Here is a 15,206-nt window from a genome sequence, read left to right as displayed (position 1 = left end):
TTGTATCCCAAAACAACTAGTCCAATAACGTCTTTGAAGAGGAGAGAGATTGTATCTACATGGACATTGCTACTAGATCGATCACCCATAAGTGAGCATAGATTCTTTTTAGAATCCTTAATAGGTCAGACTTAGTACATGCAAGTCCTAAGATCACGATGGATTAGCTACTGGGTATCTTATACCCAATATTAGAGATATGTTGGCAGCGCTTTTGATATGCATGTGTGAGGGTTTTCTAAGAGTTAAGAGTACTCATTAATGGTGCCAATGCATAAGTCGGGGGATCCTAAAATTCTTACCAACTATCATACTGTCATGGTTGACCAGACATTAGCTAAGCTACATGCATGTATACTTAAGCATGAGCAAAGCATATGGCTATAGAATATTCAACTTAAAGCATCTAGAAATGCAACATTCGAGAAGGTATACTCCACATTGGACCACAACTCTACATTCCAAAGACATCTCGATGCATTGAACTCACACAAGATAGTGGTGTGCTAGTCAACCTTGGGAAACCATGGTGATGGTTTTCAATATCAATGCACAATCAATGAGGAGGTTTGCGTCTCGAGTAACCTTTAGACAAGATAGAGCGGAGTATTTGGACTCATTCACATACTTGAGGTACTTTAATATTTTTCATTAAGAGCTGCTAATTGTTTGATTTGCATGAGGTTGTGCTGCCTAGGCTGCTCGAGAGAGGTTGTGCTCACAGGTGCAATTTCATGAACATGTCACAAAATTCTTCTTATTTGATACTTTGGTCACATCGTCCATGTATTGGATACAAATACGGGGACCTCATTCAAATCACCTCAATTGACTTGGAAGCACTTACGATGGAGGTAATGGACAAGTCCTTGGTGAGTATGATATCTACAATGATATTGAATAACCCATGACATTGATCGGTGCTACTCACTCCATAGTTGAGACCCTTACTAGATCAATCTTTTTTTATGCATGATCTATGGGAGCGGGAGCTACTCACAGAACGATACATACTGACAACTTTTGAGTCAGCTATAGGACTAACCAATCAAGGAGAGACTATGTATGGGTAAGTGCATGTCAATGTGGCCTTTGTTTTGACAAATTGCCCCCATTTCAATATGCATTGGATGCTCCATCCCTTATGTTGATCCGTACACAGATCAATCGCTCCTATTACGCGGATAATTATCGACAAGTCCTGGCTTGCACCAATATAACAACTGGGAATGAAGATGGGCTTATATCCAAACTCTAGAACATCTTCACTAGCGGTGCATACACCACATATATGTCCATTAGCTCTACATGCAAAGGAGAACTGTAGAAACTTTGCCTTCGTCTACCATATTAGAGAAGGTTCCGTTGCCCCTTTATTAAAATCTCTCTCTCTCTCTCTCTCTCTCTCTCTCTCTCTCTCTCTCTCTTGATATAAGAGGAAAATGAAATAACCTTTACGTCACCCAAGTGCGGTTGATTGGTTATCCCAATTCCCTCTTGAATAACAAGTCAAGTAGAATAGATCTTTCTCAGGACAGTAAAAATCTCTCTAAATGCATGAATCTTGAGGTGGTTAACTACCCCTCAAAAATTAACCAATGAAGGCCCCCCACAACAACCCTTTGTTCACCCACTACCAACCTAATGGCCAAACTGGATTTCATTGCTTCCCTAGTCACGTCACTTGCTCATAAGGTAAATCACCACAGGCATAAGAAAACTCGGGCCTAAAAAGTAAAGTCACACCCATTGTGCGGATCACAATTGGCGAGAAATGTGCCAATCCACCACTTAGTGTTCATTCAAGACCCTGTGCGCATGCAAGTTCACTGCATGCTTTTGATCTCATCCTCGGGAGACTATTTATATCAACTGGCACTATTCTCTGCCACGTTGATTTATCCTTCAACCCACCGTCACCCCCATTGTAATGTACCCTCAATTTTGTTATGCGTTGGCAGGCCTTGAGAAGCCACTAGTACACACACACACACACACACAGAGAGAGAGAGAGAGAGAGAGAGAGAGAGAGAGAGAGAGACCCTTTTGTAACAAAGCATCAGTTCAACCAAAAAAAAAAAAGCATCTCACTTGACACTGCAATTTAAAATTCTTCATCGTAATGACTGTTGAAGTTTGTTGACAAGCACACGAGTAGAGTATGATTTCCGTTGTACGATTGAAGTTCCCTGAGTTTAGCCGTAACGTAATCTCTCGTCGGTACTTGACTTTGTTGCACGACAAAGTCATACTCTGCGATGAACACATGGAAGAAGCAGCTGCACTCACTTCAGTGCTAAATTTATGTGATGTGCAGAACAATAAATGAGCAGCTTAAGGTCCCAGTATCTCATTACATATCTTGTCATAAAATTAAACATGACAATACGATGATAATTATGAGCTTCAATTTCAACGTTGATACCACAAATGGGATTGATAGCTTTACTCTATGAGTAGGTTTATGAACTTCCGGAGCTAGTCTGAGACTGCAACTGCATTGGAGAGATGAACCCTTGTGAACTCTTTTGGCTGTCAACCAGCATGGGAGGAGCAATATCACTTTGGGGTGGAGAATGTAGCCGGCAGGAAAGCGCAAGTAAAGATTATCCACTTGTGTTGCCCGCCTGTTTTAGCATCCTGAATTTGCAGCTAGTGGCCCTCTACTAATGCTGCAGGTCCGCACATCACCACACAGACGTTGGCTTAAGTTTGATAGAAATCAGACAAACAAAATCATCAACAACTAGAGTAATACCTCTTCACTCCTGATGATTCAAAAGCTCTCTACATGGGATCCAGCATCGTCTGCCTCTATGATTGAGACAACTGCTGTGTAAACCAACCTGCACATTCAAAACATCAAATTCAAACTCTTCTCGGAGAACATAAACAAAAACCCTGATATTTTCACCACCTTGAGAGTCTTCCAATGTCTTAAAAAGGCCAGAATGACCAAGGCGATTCGACATAATGTGTTAGATGATGACTATGTTAGTGGCTAGGCACCCATGCAATTTCAAAAGCCAGAATAACCTACGAGTCCAAGATGTTGTTGGGTGTTGGTGCCTACTTTCCACACTATTTGTATAGTCTCTATCCCTATGTTTCAAAAAATTATCTTTTCATAAAGTATATAAAATCCCTATGTTTCAAAAAATTATCTTTTCATAAAGTATATAAAACATTTTGAAGAATTCACAAGGCAGACTCTGTATTTTAATGTGATTAATGAGAAGACCACGTATCGTGTACAAAGAGACCTCTGGGGATTCTCGAAGGCCTACCATTCATAGGATCCAGAAGACTCCCCAGAGTACAATGCAAGTGCTATGTATACAGCAAGGTACCATGTATGAAGAACGCAAAATAAACCACTAGGGTGGTGCCTGGTGCCATGATGTGGCCATGGTCCAGGCTGAAAAGAACCGACGATCTCGCCCCATGTCCTCAGGAAAGAGTATATACGCTCTCTCCGCTGCCCTGGAGGGGCATGTTGAAGTATCGCACTGGCTGCGCAAAGTATGCAGCAGCTCAGTCCAAATAGCTGTCAAAGTGATCGAAATTGGGAAAGACTGTGAGCTCGAAATGTGAGCATGATGAGCCTTCTACATAGTCCATTAAGTGATACTACAGATTGTCGTACAAACTGCATCCCTCTGATAGAAATCCGACTCATGGACAGTATCTGGAACCATCTGTAGAGTGCCCAGTCTATGTCTCAACGATGTAAGCATGAAACCGGATATATCGCAGAGCCCTGAGAGATAAAGCCATGCAACTGCCCCCCACATCACAAACCCATCATGATCGCCCACTCTGATCAAGAAACGACAAACCGCCTTCCACACTGGCTGATCATACGGACAAATTCAAAAATAGTGGCTCAAGAACTCATGTTGTAAAGTACATCTCTTGCAAGTTGGTTCATGTGATATGACCAGTATCCGCCAAAGTGGCATTAGACAATCCTGCATGCGCAATCATCCACATGAAATAACATATCCGGCAGCTGATCCTGATACTCCAAATGCATGACCAAAATTGTTGTGGAGCCTAAGGGGAGGTTTGAAAACCTAACCCCTAACAACTTGAAGAACACCAGCCGAGGGGCCTAAAACCCTAGAAATACAAAATCTTGAACTCTGGCTGGATTTTCATAAATCGCACTGGCTGATAGCGTGGCAGGCTGTACGGATTTCTGTGATTTCGGTGGCTGTTTTGGGCAGTTTTTAGCGCAAGCTTTTGGAAGCAGATGCCTTAGGTGTCCAGTGCTTTCAAAACTGATGTTTCTAGGGCTCTGCTTTTGGGCATCCCTTGTGCAATTTATAAGGACCGAGGGGGCCACTCTGAGAGAGCATCTTGACGTGGGTCTGTGAGAGAGCTGGACCCTCGGGAAGTTGTACCTCTGCGAAGCAATAATAAAGAAATACCAAAAGGGGCGCCAGTTTTTGGGGCCAGTGCATTTGGGAAAGTAACTCCGCCGTTCCTTGTCGACTCTCTCTCTCTCTCTCTCTCTCTCTCTCTCTCTCTCTCTCTCTCAAGGGCCAGTCTAGCATATCTGTCTCTAGTTGTATCCCACAAGCTATGCTCAAAGGAGACTCATCTGGTAAGCGCCTCAATCTCCATAGGAGGGACAGCTAGCTCTGCTCGAATGATAGCATGGGGTACGGAGGCCTTGGCTCTGATCAGTCGAGAGATCATAGATACCAAGGGCCTCTCGAGTCTCCATACGTCTCCAACCATCCTGGCCTCCAGAAGGTCCCCATATCTGCACTCTGTACGACATAGCTGAGGCTACTAAAGTATCACAGAGCCATAACTTTGTCCGAGGTTCCTGGAACTGAACCTGCGAACACATCCTCTCCAAGCCTCCCAAGGCCGCATAAGCTCTAGTCAGTCTACTCTTTGCTGCTCTCCCCAAAGAAAACCTCGGCCTAGTGAAGACAACCCCAAGGTAAGTGTATGCATATGTATACTCTACAATCTCCTGACCATATGTGAAAGTCGGTGCTGATCTCTTGATCCACTGTGGTGTGGTGTTAAACACCATAACCTTGGCATACAATTGTCGCTGCATACCCTCTGGTGAGTAAGAGATCAGCACAATATCATCAGCATATAGCAACAATGGGATCTACGTCCCTGCCAGCTGGGCACCTCTAGCACCCTCTCTGTCAATGTAATCAGACACCTCATCAACATACATACCAAATAGAGTAACGGACAATGGGCAACCCTGTTTCGCCCCAATGGTGGAGTGAACTAAATCAGATATCCCCTCCGGGGTGCGTACATGTCCCATCATTGATCTCTATAGAGACACAATCCCCCAAATCAACACTATGGGCACCCCCATCTCCTGCAGTCTACGCATCAATCAAGCTCTCGGTACCATGTCAAATGCTTTGCGGAAATCCACCAAGCTACAATAAATCCATCTCCCATGTACCTGCCCACCTCAATGATGACTCTGAGTATCAAAATATGATCAAGAGTGGAGAAACCCCTCCTAAATCCGGCCTGGCCCTTTGCTCGTACACCCTCACCCTCTGCCCAATTACTCAATTGCTGCTCAAGAATCGATGCATACAACCATGTCAATGTGTGCCCAATCATAATAGCGTGGTAATTCCCAAGCTCTGTAGGATCACTTGCCTTGAAGATAGGCACAATAGTAGACAACCTCCAAGTCTCAAGTAAACCCTCATACATGGCACGATTGAACAACACTGCAAGAACCTCTACCAACATATCTCTAGCATGTATAAAGTGCTCTACTACTAGATCATCATGATCATCTGCCCTGCTGGTCCTCATCCTATCAATGGCTCTCTTTACCATCTCAGTGGTAAAGAAGGTGTTGGTGGGTGGACATGGCTCTGTATAGCTACATTACATATGTCATTGCACAGTGTACCATGAGATTCGAGGCCGTTTCCACTGCTTATTCAGAGAGGCTTTCGGTCCTTTCTCTAGAGTCATGAGTTATGAGGATCAAAGATGTCTTGGGCTATATCTACTTGAGTTACACAGATATAGAGACACTTTACTGGGGAGAGCTAGAGAGAGACAGTCCCAAAGACAGATTACAAATTTCTTTTTACTAGATATGGGACAGCCAGAGGAGCAGCCATCACTGCAGAGCTCGGCCCATACTCATTCGACCACTACCGGCACTCTCATCGACCGAACACTGGAGCTACGGAGATCAAGACGGCCACGATTGAGGAGAGGAGCTACACAGCATCGACGAAGACTACAGCAGAGGATTCAAGCCATACTCTCTCATCATCTAGAGTGCAGATGAGGACTCATCATCTAGAGTGCAGATGAGGACGGATTCTAGTAGTAGTAGTGTTTTTCTTCTAGTCTTTTTGTACCCAGACATGGTATCAGATTCACTATTTTGTAATAGATTAGTCTCATAGGTCATTTTGGCCTTTTGAAGACGTTAATATAACATTTCATTTCATTTCATATCTCTCTCTCTCTCTCTCTCTCTCTCTCTCTCTCTCTCTCTCTCTCTCTCTAGGATCTATTGCGACACGAGAGAGAGAGAGAGAGAGAGAGAGAGATTTACTTAAAATACTTCATAGGATTTAATCACAATTCATTTGAGTCGACACGGCCCCCCGTAGTTTCATTCCCAGAGAGATTGGCCCCAAAGACTAGCGCCCCTTTCGATATTTCTTTTTGTATTAACAATGGAGCAAGTACAATTGCCTTGGCTCTCCTCTGCTCACTGACTCGTCAGCTCTAAATGAGCTAGAGGGAGAGCCTAGGGTCTTAATTAAAGGCCCTTGGCCTTGGAAAAGCAGTTTACATAAAAAGCTTGAGTTCCAAAAGCATCTGGCGCCAAAAGTTGCCGCCCAAAGCAATCAGCGCAATTCGTAGAACTCCGTACACCTACCACATCAGCAACGCATATCGCGGACATCCGTACAATCAGCCACATCACTTAGCTTCTACGCAACTTTTTATTGGCTTTGTGTGGCCCCTCGGCAATTGGCCATAAGTTAGGACAACTTATTATTAGTTGGTCATGCCACGTCAACAGTTTGTGACATACCCCCCTCTTGAAAGAATGGTAATCGCCCTCGATTACACTTGCAAAACAAACAGAGGCCATAAACCAGTTCAGTAGACACTACGTACCACCGCACTAGACCAACACAAATCTAAGCACTTGCACATAGACGATACAGTTGTAGCGTGGATAGCAGAGTAGTTCTCGTACGATGTACGGACCGTCTCGTTCCGTACTGCCAATTCCGTCCCGTCCCGTCCCGTGCGTTGCGTGCGTTCCGTACGGTCAATTTTTCCAGCCGTTGGCAGTTTTTTGACTGTTGACTAGTGAATGTTGTAGGCAGCTTTTGGGGCCGTTTTGGAGCGCAAATTCAACTTGTTGAGCCACATTGGATGCCATATGATGTGCTAGACTCTAGGGGTCCTTGAGCTTTGGATGCTCCTCCTTCCACATGTGACATGAAGCCCATGGGCCATCAACCATGTGACCTAAATTCTAATGACACTCCCTCTCTTCCATGCTCTCCATCACTCATCAGGAGTCATCATCCATGCTCTAGCCTCTTCCTATTTAAGCAATGCCTCTCCATCTTGTTCTCCAACACTTACAATCTCTCAATGCTCTCAAGCTCTCAATGCTTCCATGTTCTAGCTCTCAAGTGACAAGCTCTCAGGACTAGAGTCTTGCCTCTCCATCTTCTCTCCCTTGGGTCTCTCCCTCTCAAGCTCCCAAGGGCCTAGCTCTTAGACTTGAGAATTACTTGTTTTTTTATTTTGAACGTACGTAACGTCGTCGTACATCTTAAATTTTTTAGTTCGTTTAGTACCGCACATCGACGTACATGTACAAAACGTACTGGACCGTACGAGACCACTATGGTGGATAGTGTGTCGTGCTCTCTACAGTGGGTGCTCCTCAGTGCAATGTGCGTGACATCTCACTCAAACCGACTGAAAACAAAGGAACAATAGATAACAATTGATCACACAGAGACACAACAGCAGACCAGAACGTAAGACTCGACTATCTCAAAGAACCGATACAGACTCTGGCGTGGCAGCACACTCAGCTCCAGCCCAGGACTCACAGGTATAATGGGGGTGTCGAGGCTCAGAGGTGCAGGGATGTGCAGACGTGCTGTGTGTCTAGACTCGGTACTCTAGACAACGACGTAAAAGATGATCAGTCATGACCCAACCGCTACTACTCATATATATACAACCATAAAGAGCCACCAACAGCTCATAAATGTCAACATCTAAGTCTATCTCCACTGAGTGACGGTGGTGACCTGGCCACGATATCCACTAGGCCACCGTATCCCTGCCATGTGTCACTGCCCAGCGAGTCCGTCCAGTGTGAACCAGACCAGACCAAAGACCAACTGTAAAGTCCAAACTGTATTAACTATCCTGTGAAAGTGACACTGTAGCCTGCTACAGGTTGCACGTCACAAGACCGCTCTCTGTCCCGGAGAGTGGAAAATTGAAAAACTGAAAGATCTACAACAGGTCTACTACTGGTGAAAACGATATCTACTGGTGGTCGGATGATGGAGGGGGAGGGGGAGGCTGGTAGAAAGGTGGGTAAGGAGATGGAGGCCAGGTGTATGGTGGAGGGTAGTGGCCATGATGAGGGTACATTGGATATGGAGTAGCAACCCCGTGAGCAACAGACTGAGTAGGGTGAGAAGGTGGAACATGTGGAAACCCAGGAAAAGACTGAGTAGGGTAAGAAGGTGGGACAGTTGGTGGAAATCCAGGGAAGCTGTTGTAGAATGGAGGAGAGAAAGAGGTGGATTGGGAGGGGGAGGCCATGGAGGGTCCCTGAAACTGTGAGGAAGCCGATCCTGCTTGCTTAGACTCCATAGTAGGTTGTGTTTTCTCAGTTGCTTGGGAATTCCCTGAATGGGCTTTGGAAACGTCTGTTTGTAGCGCCATAGCAGGAACTTGCATAGAACTTGGAGCTGTAGCTGTAGCTGTTTGTGAAATGGCTATAGACTGATGTTTGGCACATGAGGGACACACTGAATTTATCATAGGAGAAAGTTCCTGAACTGCGGCCATATCATTTGCCTCTTTTAACTGCATTTGTAAAGTGCGGACTATATGTTTGAGGTCCTGTACCTGTTGAGTGAGAATCCTTATACGATCTTGAGCCTAAGCAATTAACATATCCCTATCCATCGATCGTTGAAGGTGGTTGCACACTTCCCTTTGCATATTGTCATAGACAGCGCGATGCAGACCGTTAGTACCTTGCAAGGAGATGGCTGCATCTATAATAGTTGAAATTGCTCTTCTGTCCGCATCTAGAAGTCTGTCGGCCTGAGACGCAAAATTGGCAAACATGTCAGGTTGCCCAGAGCTAGGTGTCCCTGAGCTAGGTGCCCCTGCAGTACCCCTATGTGCTCCTGCACTAGTAGTAGTAGTAGGTGGTACTGCCGACACCAATGGAGAGTGTGTTTGGGTGCCTACAACACTACTAACAAGAGGTGGTGTAAAAGTAGAGGTGGCCACAGAAGTAGTCATGCTCACTGTTGGGTTTGCGGTATTGACGTCAGAGATTTTCACCTGTGATTTAGAGAAGGTAGTGTTGCTAGCTCTTCCATCGAATCCTTTTGTACTTTAGCCCTCTTCCGTAAAGTGCCTTTCCCTTTGGCCATTTTGGAACGGCCTTGTTCTTTGGCATCATCTTTAGCGTGCTGCTTTTTGCTGCATAATTTGCACTACCCAATACATAATAGGGACTGCATAGCAATTGAACCTCTCTGCTTTTCCTTTCCGTTGAGTCCGAAATCGCTTTGCCTTGTCCTACAGCGCCTTAAAGAGCAGATGGTGAAACAGATACGGCAGACAATGGCAGTGACAAAAAAATGTATCACATATTCTTGGAGAGGAAGGAACCGCTGCTCTTCCCGGTGCGCACAGTAAAAAATAATACTGTAAAATAGAGTATAGCTGCTAATTCTTGTGATAGTCCGCATGTGAGTGCAGCAACAGTTCTTGGCAAGGAGAGATTGGAGAAAGTTCTAGTGTCGCATGTCCAATATCCTCCACTGTAAGAGTAACTCCATTTAGTTTTGGAAAAGTAAGTAAGAGGGCCATCAGCTTGGCACTACGTCTATAAATGATAGATCATTAGTAAGGGTACCTTCGAGATGGCACCAGAAGGGCGGGGCACTTGGAGAGTAGTGACCTTGCCAGTAGTGACTGATTGGGATGAATCTTCCTCGGAAGATTCTCCGGATAGTTGCTTTGAACTAGGGGCATAGTCTGATTTACTGTCACTGCTATCCCCAGAGGAGGCAGAGGACTCTTCCTCCGACTGGAGGAGCTGCTCTCAATTTCGAGTACGAACCATATTGAAAATATATCAGAGAATCTGTTTGGATTGAATCCGCAATTGATGGCAACACCTGATACAGATACAAGTATTTTCCGCAACTGAGGGGAGCTCCTTAAACCACAACCAGATACATTTTCTCAACCACACCCAAATAAATGATATTTTACTATTGTTACTGTCACTGTGGCAAGGTGGCAAGGTCAAGCTTGAACTTACTCTGTTCAAAAGCTGCCATCTTCAAGTACTAACCAGCATCCAACGCTAGGTGGCCAACGATTAGGGAAAGAGCAAGCCTGGCGATGGAGAGAGAGAGAGGTCTGGTGGCGATGGAGAGAGAGAGACCCTGGGCTGAAAACGCTTTGCAGAGAAATCGAACTGTGGGGTGCGGCTGTTTTTTTTAACGGGCTGGACTTAAAACGCTAAGGCTGATTTTAGCTGATTTGCTAGGTCAGTTTTTTAAAACTGACGTGGCTTTTTAAAGGCCAAAGCTGAGACGGATGGGCGATGGCGAGGCCAAGTATGGATGAGGGCGAGCCTGGGCAAAGACGAGGATGGGCGAGGGCGAGGGGCAGCATGGCGAGGGCGAGCATTGGGGAGGGCGAGCATGGGCGAGGGTGAGGGGCAGCATGGGCGAGGGCGAGGGGCAGCATGGCGAGGGAGAGCATGGCGAGGCAAACACTGGGGCGAGCCCACAAGGGCGAGGACCGAAGGCCAGGACCCAGGGCGAGGGCGAGGGCGAGGGCGAGGGCGAGGCCGATTGAGGACGAAGGCCAGCATGGGCGAAGGCGAGGCCACCAACAGCTAGGCCACCAGAACATCAAATCAAGCAGGTCGAAGCAGGTTGGGAAGATTCACAGGTAATGCAGAGACATGAGAATGGTCTGTGAAACGGCGAAGTTAAATTGATAATGAACATGTAATTGGCACACCACAAGATACCCAATTGAAGAGCAAGAAGAGAACTTAGTGCCTAGTGTGTCGTGCTAGAGATGATTAGAAGCTAGAAGGTTTACAGCAAGAGAGATGGAACTTCATACAACTTTAATACACCTTCATACACAAAGACAGAGTCAAACAAAATTTAGAAACACGCTCACAGCGGCGAAGAGAGGGTACATGAGATACTAAGAGCGGCGAAGGAGAGGGCACATGAGATACTAACATACTAACACAGAGTGAAGGAGAGAGTATTACAAAATCCAGAGTCATGCCCACCAAAGCAGCAGAATGAGAGGGTCCAAAGAAGGAGAGGGAGAGGGTGTCTGATATAGTGATGGGAACATTAAGATCCAATTTAGGGTTGAGGAGTCGGCGAAGATCAACACTTGATTTTAGACCTTGACCGTCAGCTTAAGTATAAAACATTTGATCCTAGACCCATTGACTAAAGGCAGCGGAACTCTCTCTAGTGTGGCTAATTGTACGGCCCCTTGGGGTAGAATCTCCTGCACCTTGTATGGTCCTTGCCAGGCTGGAATCAACTTCTTTGCTTTTTTCAGATATTTCGCTTGATAGAGTAACACCAGTGCTCCTTGCGTTATTTTCGGCTTTTTGAGATGGCGATCATGACATGCTTTGCAACGAAGCTACTCTGCTTGCAGAGCAAGAGAAGCCAAACTTCGGCTTTCATCCAAAAGGTAAAGACAAGAGACAGATGCCGACCCCAAATCTCCATTGGCATGCAGACTGCCGACTCGCGGAGATCCTGAGTTGAATTCGAAGGGTGCTATCGCTTCCAAACCGAAAGCTAATTTAAATGGGGTGTGATTGGTTGTGGCTTTGAAAGAAGTTTGCTATGCCCAAAGGGTGTCGTGGATAGCTTGAGCCCAAGTCGTAGGATGGAGATGACATGCTTTCCGTAGAAGTGCTATCAGAACCTTATTGGTGCTCTCGGACTGCCCATTTGCTCTAGGGTAATAGGAACAAGACTTGGGTGAAAAATCTTGTAGTTGGCGAGCAAGGTTGAAATCATTTCAATCACAAAGTGACTGCCTCTATCACTGGTGATTTCCAGGGGACATCCAAACCTGCACAAAATATTTTCGTATAGAAACTTGGCTACAGTATTGCCAGTGCAGTCAGTTGTTGGCACTACCTCTGCCCACTTGGTTGCATAATTTGTAGACACTAGTAGATACTTCCGATTACCTGGTTGGGCGAGGGGAGTAATTGGACCCACAAAATCAATGCCCCATCTCTCAAAGGGCTGCCATGCCATAGAGACCTACAGAGGACGGTTGGACTGCTTGCTTGGTTTAGGTCCACAGCGCTGACACACATCACATACTTTCACATAGGAAATTGCATCGCGAAAAACATAGGGCCACCATAGACCACTCAGGAGAATCTTCTGTGCGGTGATATGACCAGGGTAATGGCCACCAGTGGGACCACTATCGGCATCCTATAAACTCAACTTCATGAGGGGAGACACACCGCCTCAGAACACCATCCGGTCCTGACTTGAAGAGCTGGCCTCCAATCAAAGTGAATGGCCTAGACTTCAACAACAGTTGTCTCTTCTGCAGTGGAGAAGCGTTCTCTGGGTACAAGCCCGTAGATAGCAAATGCAAAACTTCGCCGTGCCATTCCGGAGTGGTATCCACCTTATAGAGACTGCTATTTGGAAAGTCGTCTGTAACCCCCGTTGCTTCTTCACCTGTGTGAATGCAAGAGAGGTGGTCTGCAAGGACATGATGTTTGCCAGGCCTGAGTACCACTTCGAAATCAAACTCTTGAAATAAGAGTAGCCATCGCCATACTCGACCTGCAACTTGCGGCTTATTAAGCAGATAGCGCAGGGCATGGTGATCAGTAATAACTGTGAAGTGAACCCCTTATAAATAATGGCGAAATTTTTGTAGAGCATACACAATAGCCAAACCTTCCCTTTCTTGGTGCTATAGTTGCGTTTTGCCTTGGTGAGTAGGCGACTTGCATAGTGAACAGGGCGATCCAGGTTGTACTCCTTACTAGGCTGGGTCAGCACAGCACCCACAGCCAGTTGACTGGCATCAGTATGCACATAAAAAGGAAGAGACCAATCGGGAGCCACTAGAATAGGCGCTTCAGTGAGGCGTTTTTTGAGATATACAAAAGCTTCAACCTCTGCATTGGACCATTGAAAGGGCACAGTAGCACTGGTGAGTCGGGTCAATGGTTGAGCCACCTGTGCTTACATGCGTATAAACCTACGATGATAGCCTGTGTGGCCTACAAAGCTTTGCACACCTTTTGGGTTGATGGGAGGTGGTAACTTCAAGATTGCCACGATCTTCTCTGGGTCAGGCGCTAACCCTTTAGCAGACACCACATGGCCTAGAAGTGTGCCCTCAATGACCAAAAAATGACATTTGTTAGGATTGAGCTTTAGGCGTGCCTCTCTGCACTTAAGGAAGACAACAGAGAGCTGAGCGAGGTGTTCCTCTAGATTTTCCACTGGGATTGAACATTGAGCACCTGAGAAGGTCGAAAAATCGTCCATGAAGATGCAAAGATGATCCGTAAGTAAAGGAGAAAAGATGAGATATATTGCTCGATTGAAGGAGGGTGAAGCGTTTTTCAACCCAAACGACATTCTAGATAAAAATACCCCAGGGAGTCACGAAAGCCGTTTTAATATGATCACCTGGATGGATGCCCAATTGATTGTATCCACTGAACCCATCCATGAAACTGTACAATACATGCCTTGCTACATCTTCTAGCACACGCTCAGTGAAAGGTGTGGGACAACCATCTGGGACAGTTACCTTGTTCAAAGCGCGGTAATCCACGCACACACGGATTTTATTAGACTGCTTCTTAGGCGCTATCACCATGGGTGATAACCACTTAGAGTGCTCCACAGGTACAATAATCCCTGCCTCTTGCATTTTTTCTAGCTCTGACTTGACAGCCTGAGCATACTTTGGGTTGAGCTTGTAAGCTCGGCCTCTGACAGGTTAGCCCCTTCAACCAGAGGGATAGTGTGGACACCCAATTCTGGTGGGATCCCTTCCGAATCCTTGTAGGACCAAGCAAAAACATCTTTAAAAGAGTGTATAAAAGAGACTACCTGATTGAGTAACGCCGGATGCTCCCATAACCAAGCTGCTAAAAGTACGTGCTGAGGGTTGTCAGGATCTCCCAGGTTGACTTCTTTGACCAGGTCAAGAGGTGTAGCTGGAGAGGGTGCTTCAGACGATGAAAAGTGAGCTGCCTCTTGGAGCTTCGAGACATCATGGGCTGGTGTTTGATTGATTGGGCGAGCTCATGCAGAGGAGATTTCTTCCCCCTTCGGTGATGTGTTATAGGTTCACCAAGGCCAACGGCTTCCATCAAAGGAACACTTGAATCATGGTCATCAGGGACTTTCACACTTTCATCAGTTGAAGCCCCATCGCCTGCAAAGTTCTGTCTGGCCTTGCAACTTGCGCCGTTTCTTGGTGCTGTACTGCTTGCTCAATTCTCTACCGCCGACATTCAGCCAGCTCAAAAACCGTTGGACCCGCTAGAGCTGACCCCGCTTGCCCAGCACTAATCAACCACACACTCACACACACACACAGTCACGGCCCTGCTCAACCTGCTGTTCACAAGCCTCAACTACTGGCCATAGCTCATCTTAGCCAATCACAGCGTAAAGGCCTATTTTCACACTAAAAGGCAACAAGCAGCTCTTGCAGAGGGGGCATTTCCGCCAGTGTCCACCTGCTTTGAATTCCAAGAGCTTCAAGCCCTTGAGCCACAAGCCTCCAAGGACTAATTTCCTAGAAGCTTATCAAACCAAAGGCACACCAAGGCAACCTTCTCATGTGTTCCGAGTGTCACCAATAGGGTCCCCTCT

General features: G+C 46.1%; 1 protein-coding gene across 1 annotated transcript in view; it reads right to left on the bottom strand.

The window, feature by feature from the left end:
- Nucleotides 1–2,044: 2,044 nt before the first annotated feature.
- Nucleotides 2,045–15,206, bottom strand: part of LOC147421509 (Cornichon family protein) — a 135,784-nt gene continuing 122,622 nt past the window's right edge. The window contains exons 4-5 of the mRNA XM_086503240.1: nucleotides 2,759–2,846; nucleotides 2,045–2,672 (exon numbers count right to left, since the gene is read on the bottom strand). Coding sequence (XP_086359366.1) covers nucleotides 2,777–2,846 — 70 coding nt within the window. The 3' untranslated portion in view covers nucleotides 2,045–2,672; nucleotides 2,759–2,776. The remainder of the gene's footprint in view (nucleotides 2,673–2,758; nucleotides 2,847–15,206) is intronic.

This window comes from Adiantum capillus-veneris, chromosome 27 (genome assembly GCF_014529385.1).
Source record: "Adiantum capillus-veneris isolate H3 chromosome 27, ASM1452938v2, whole genome shotgun sequence".
Taxonomy (NCBI): domain Eukaryota; kingdom Viridiplantae; phylum Streptophyta; class Polypodiopsida; order Polypodiales; family Pteridaceae; genus Adiantum; species Adiantum capillus-veneris.
This window is presented reverse-complemented; position numbering and strand designations above follow the sequence as displayed.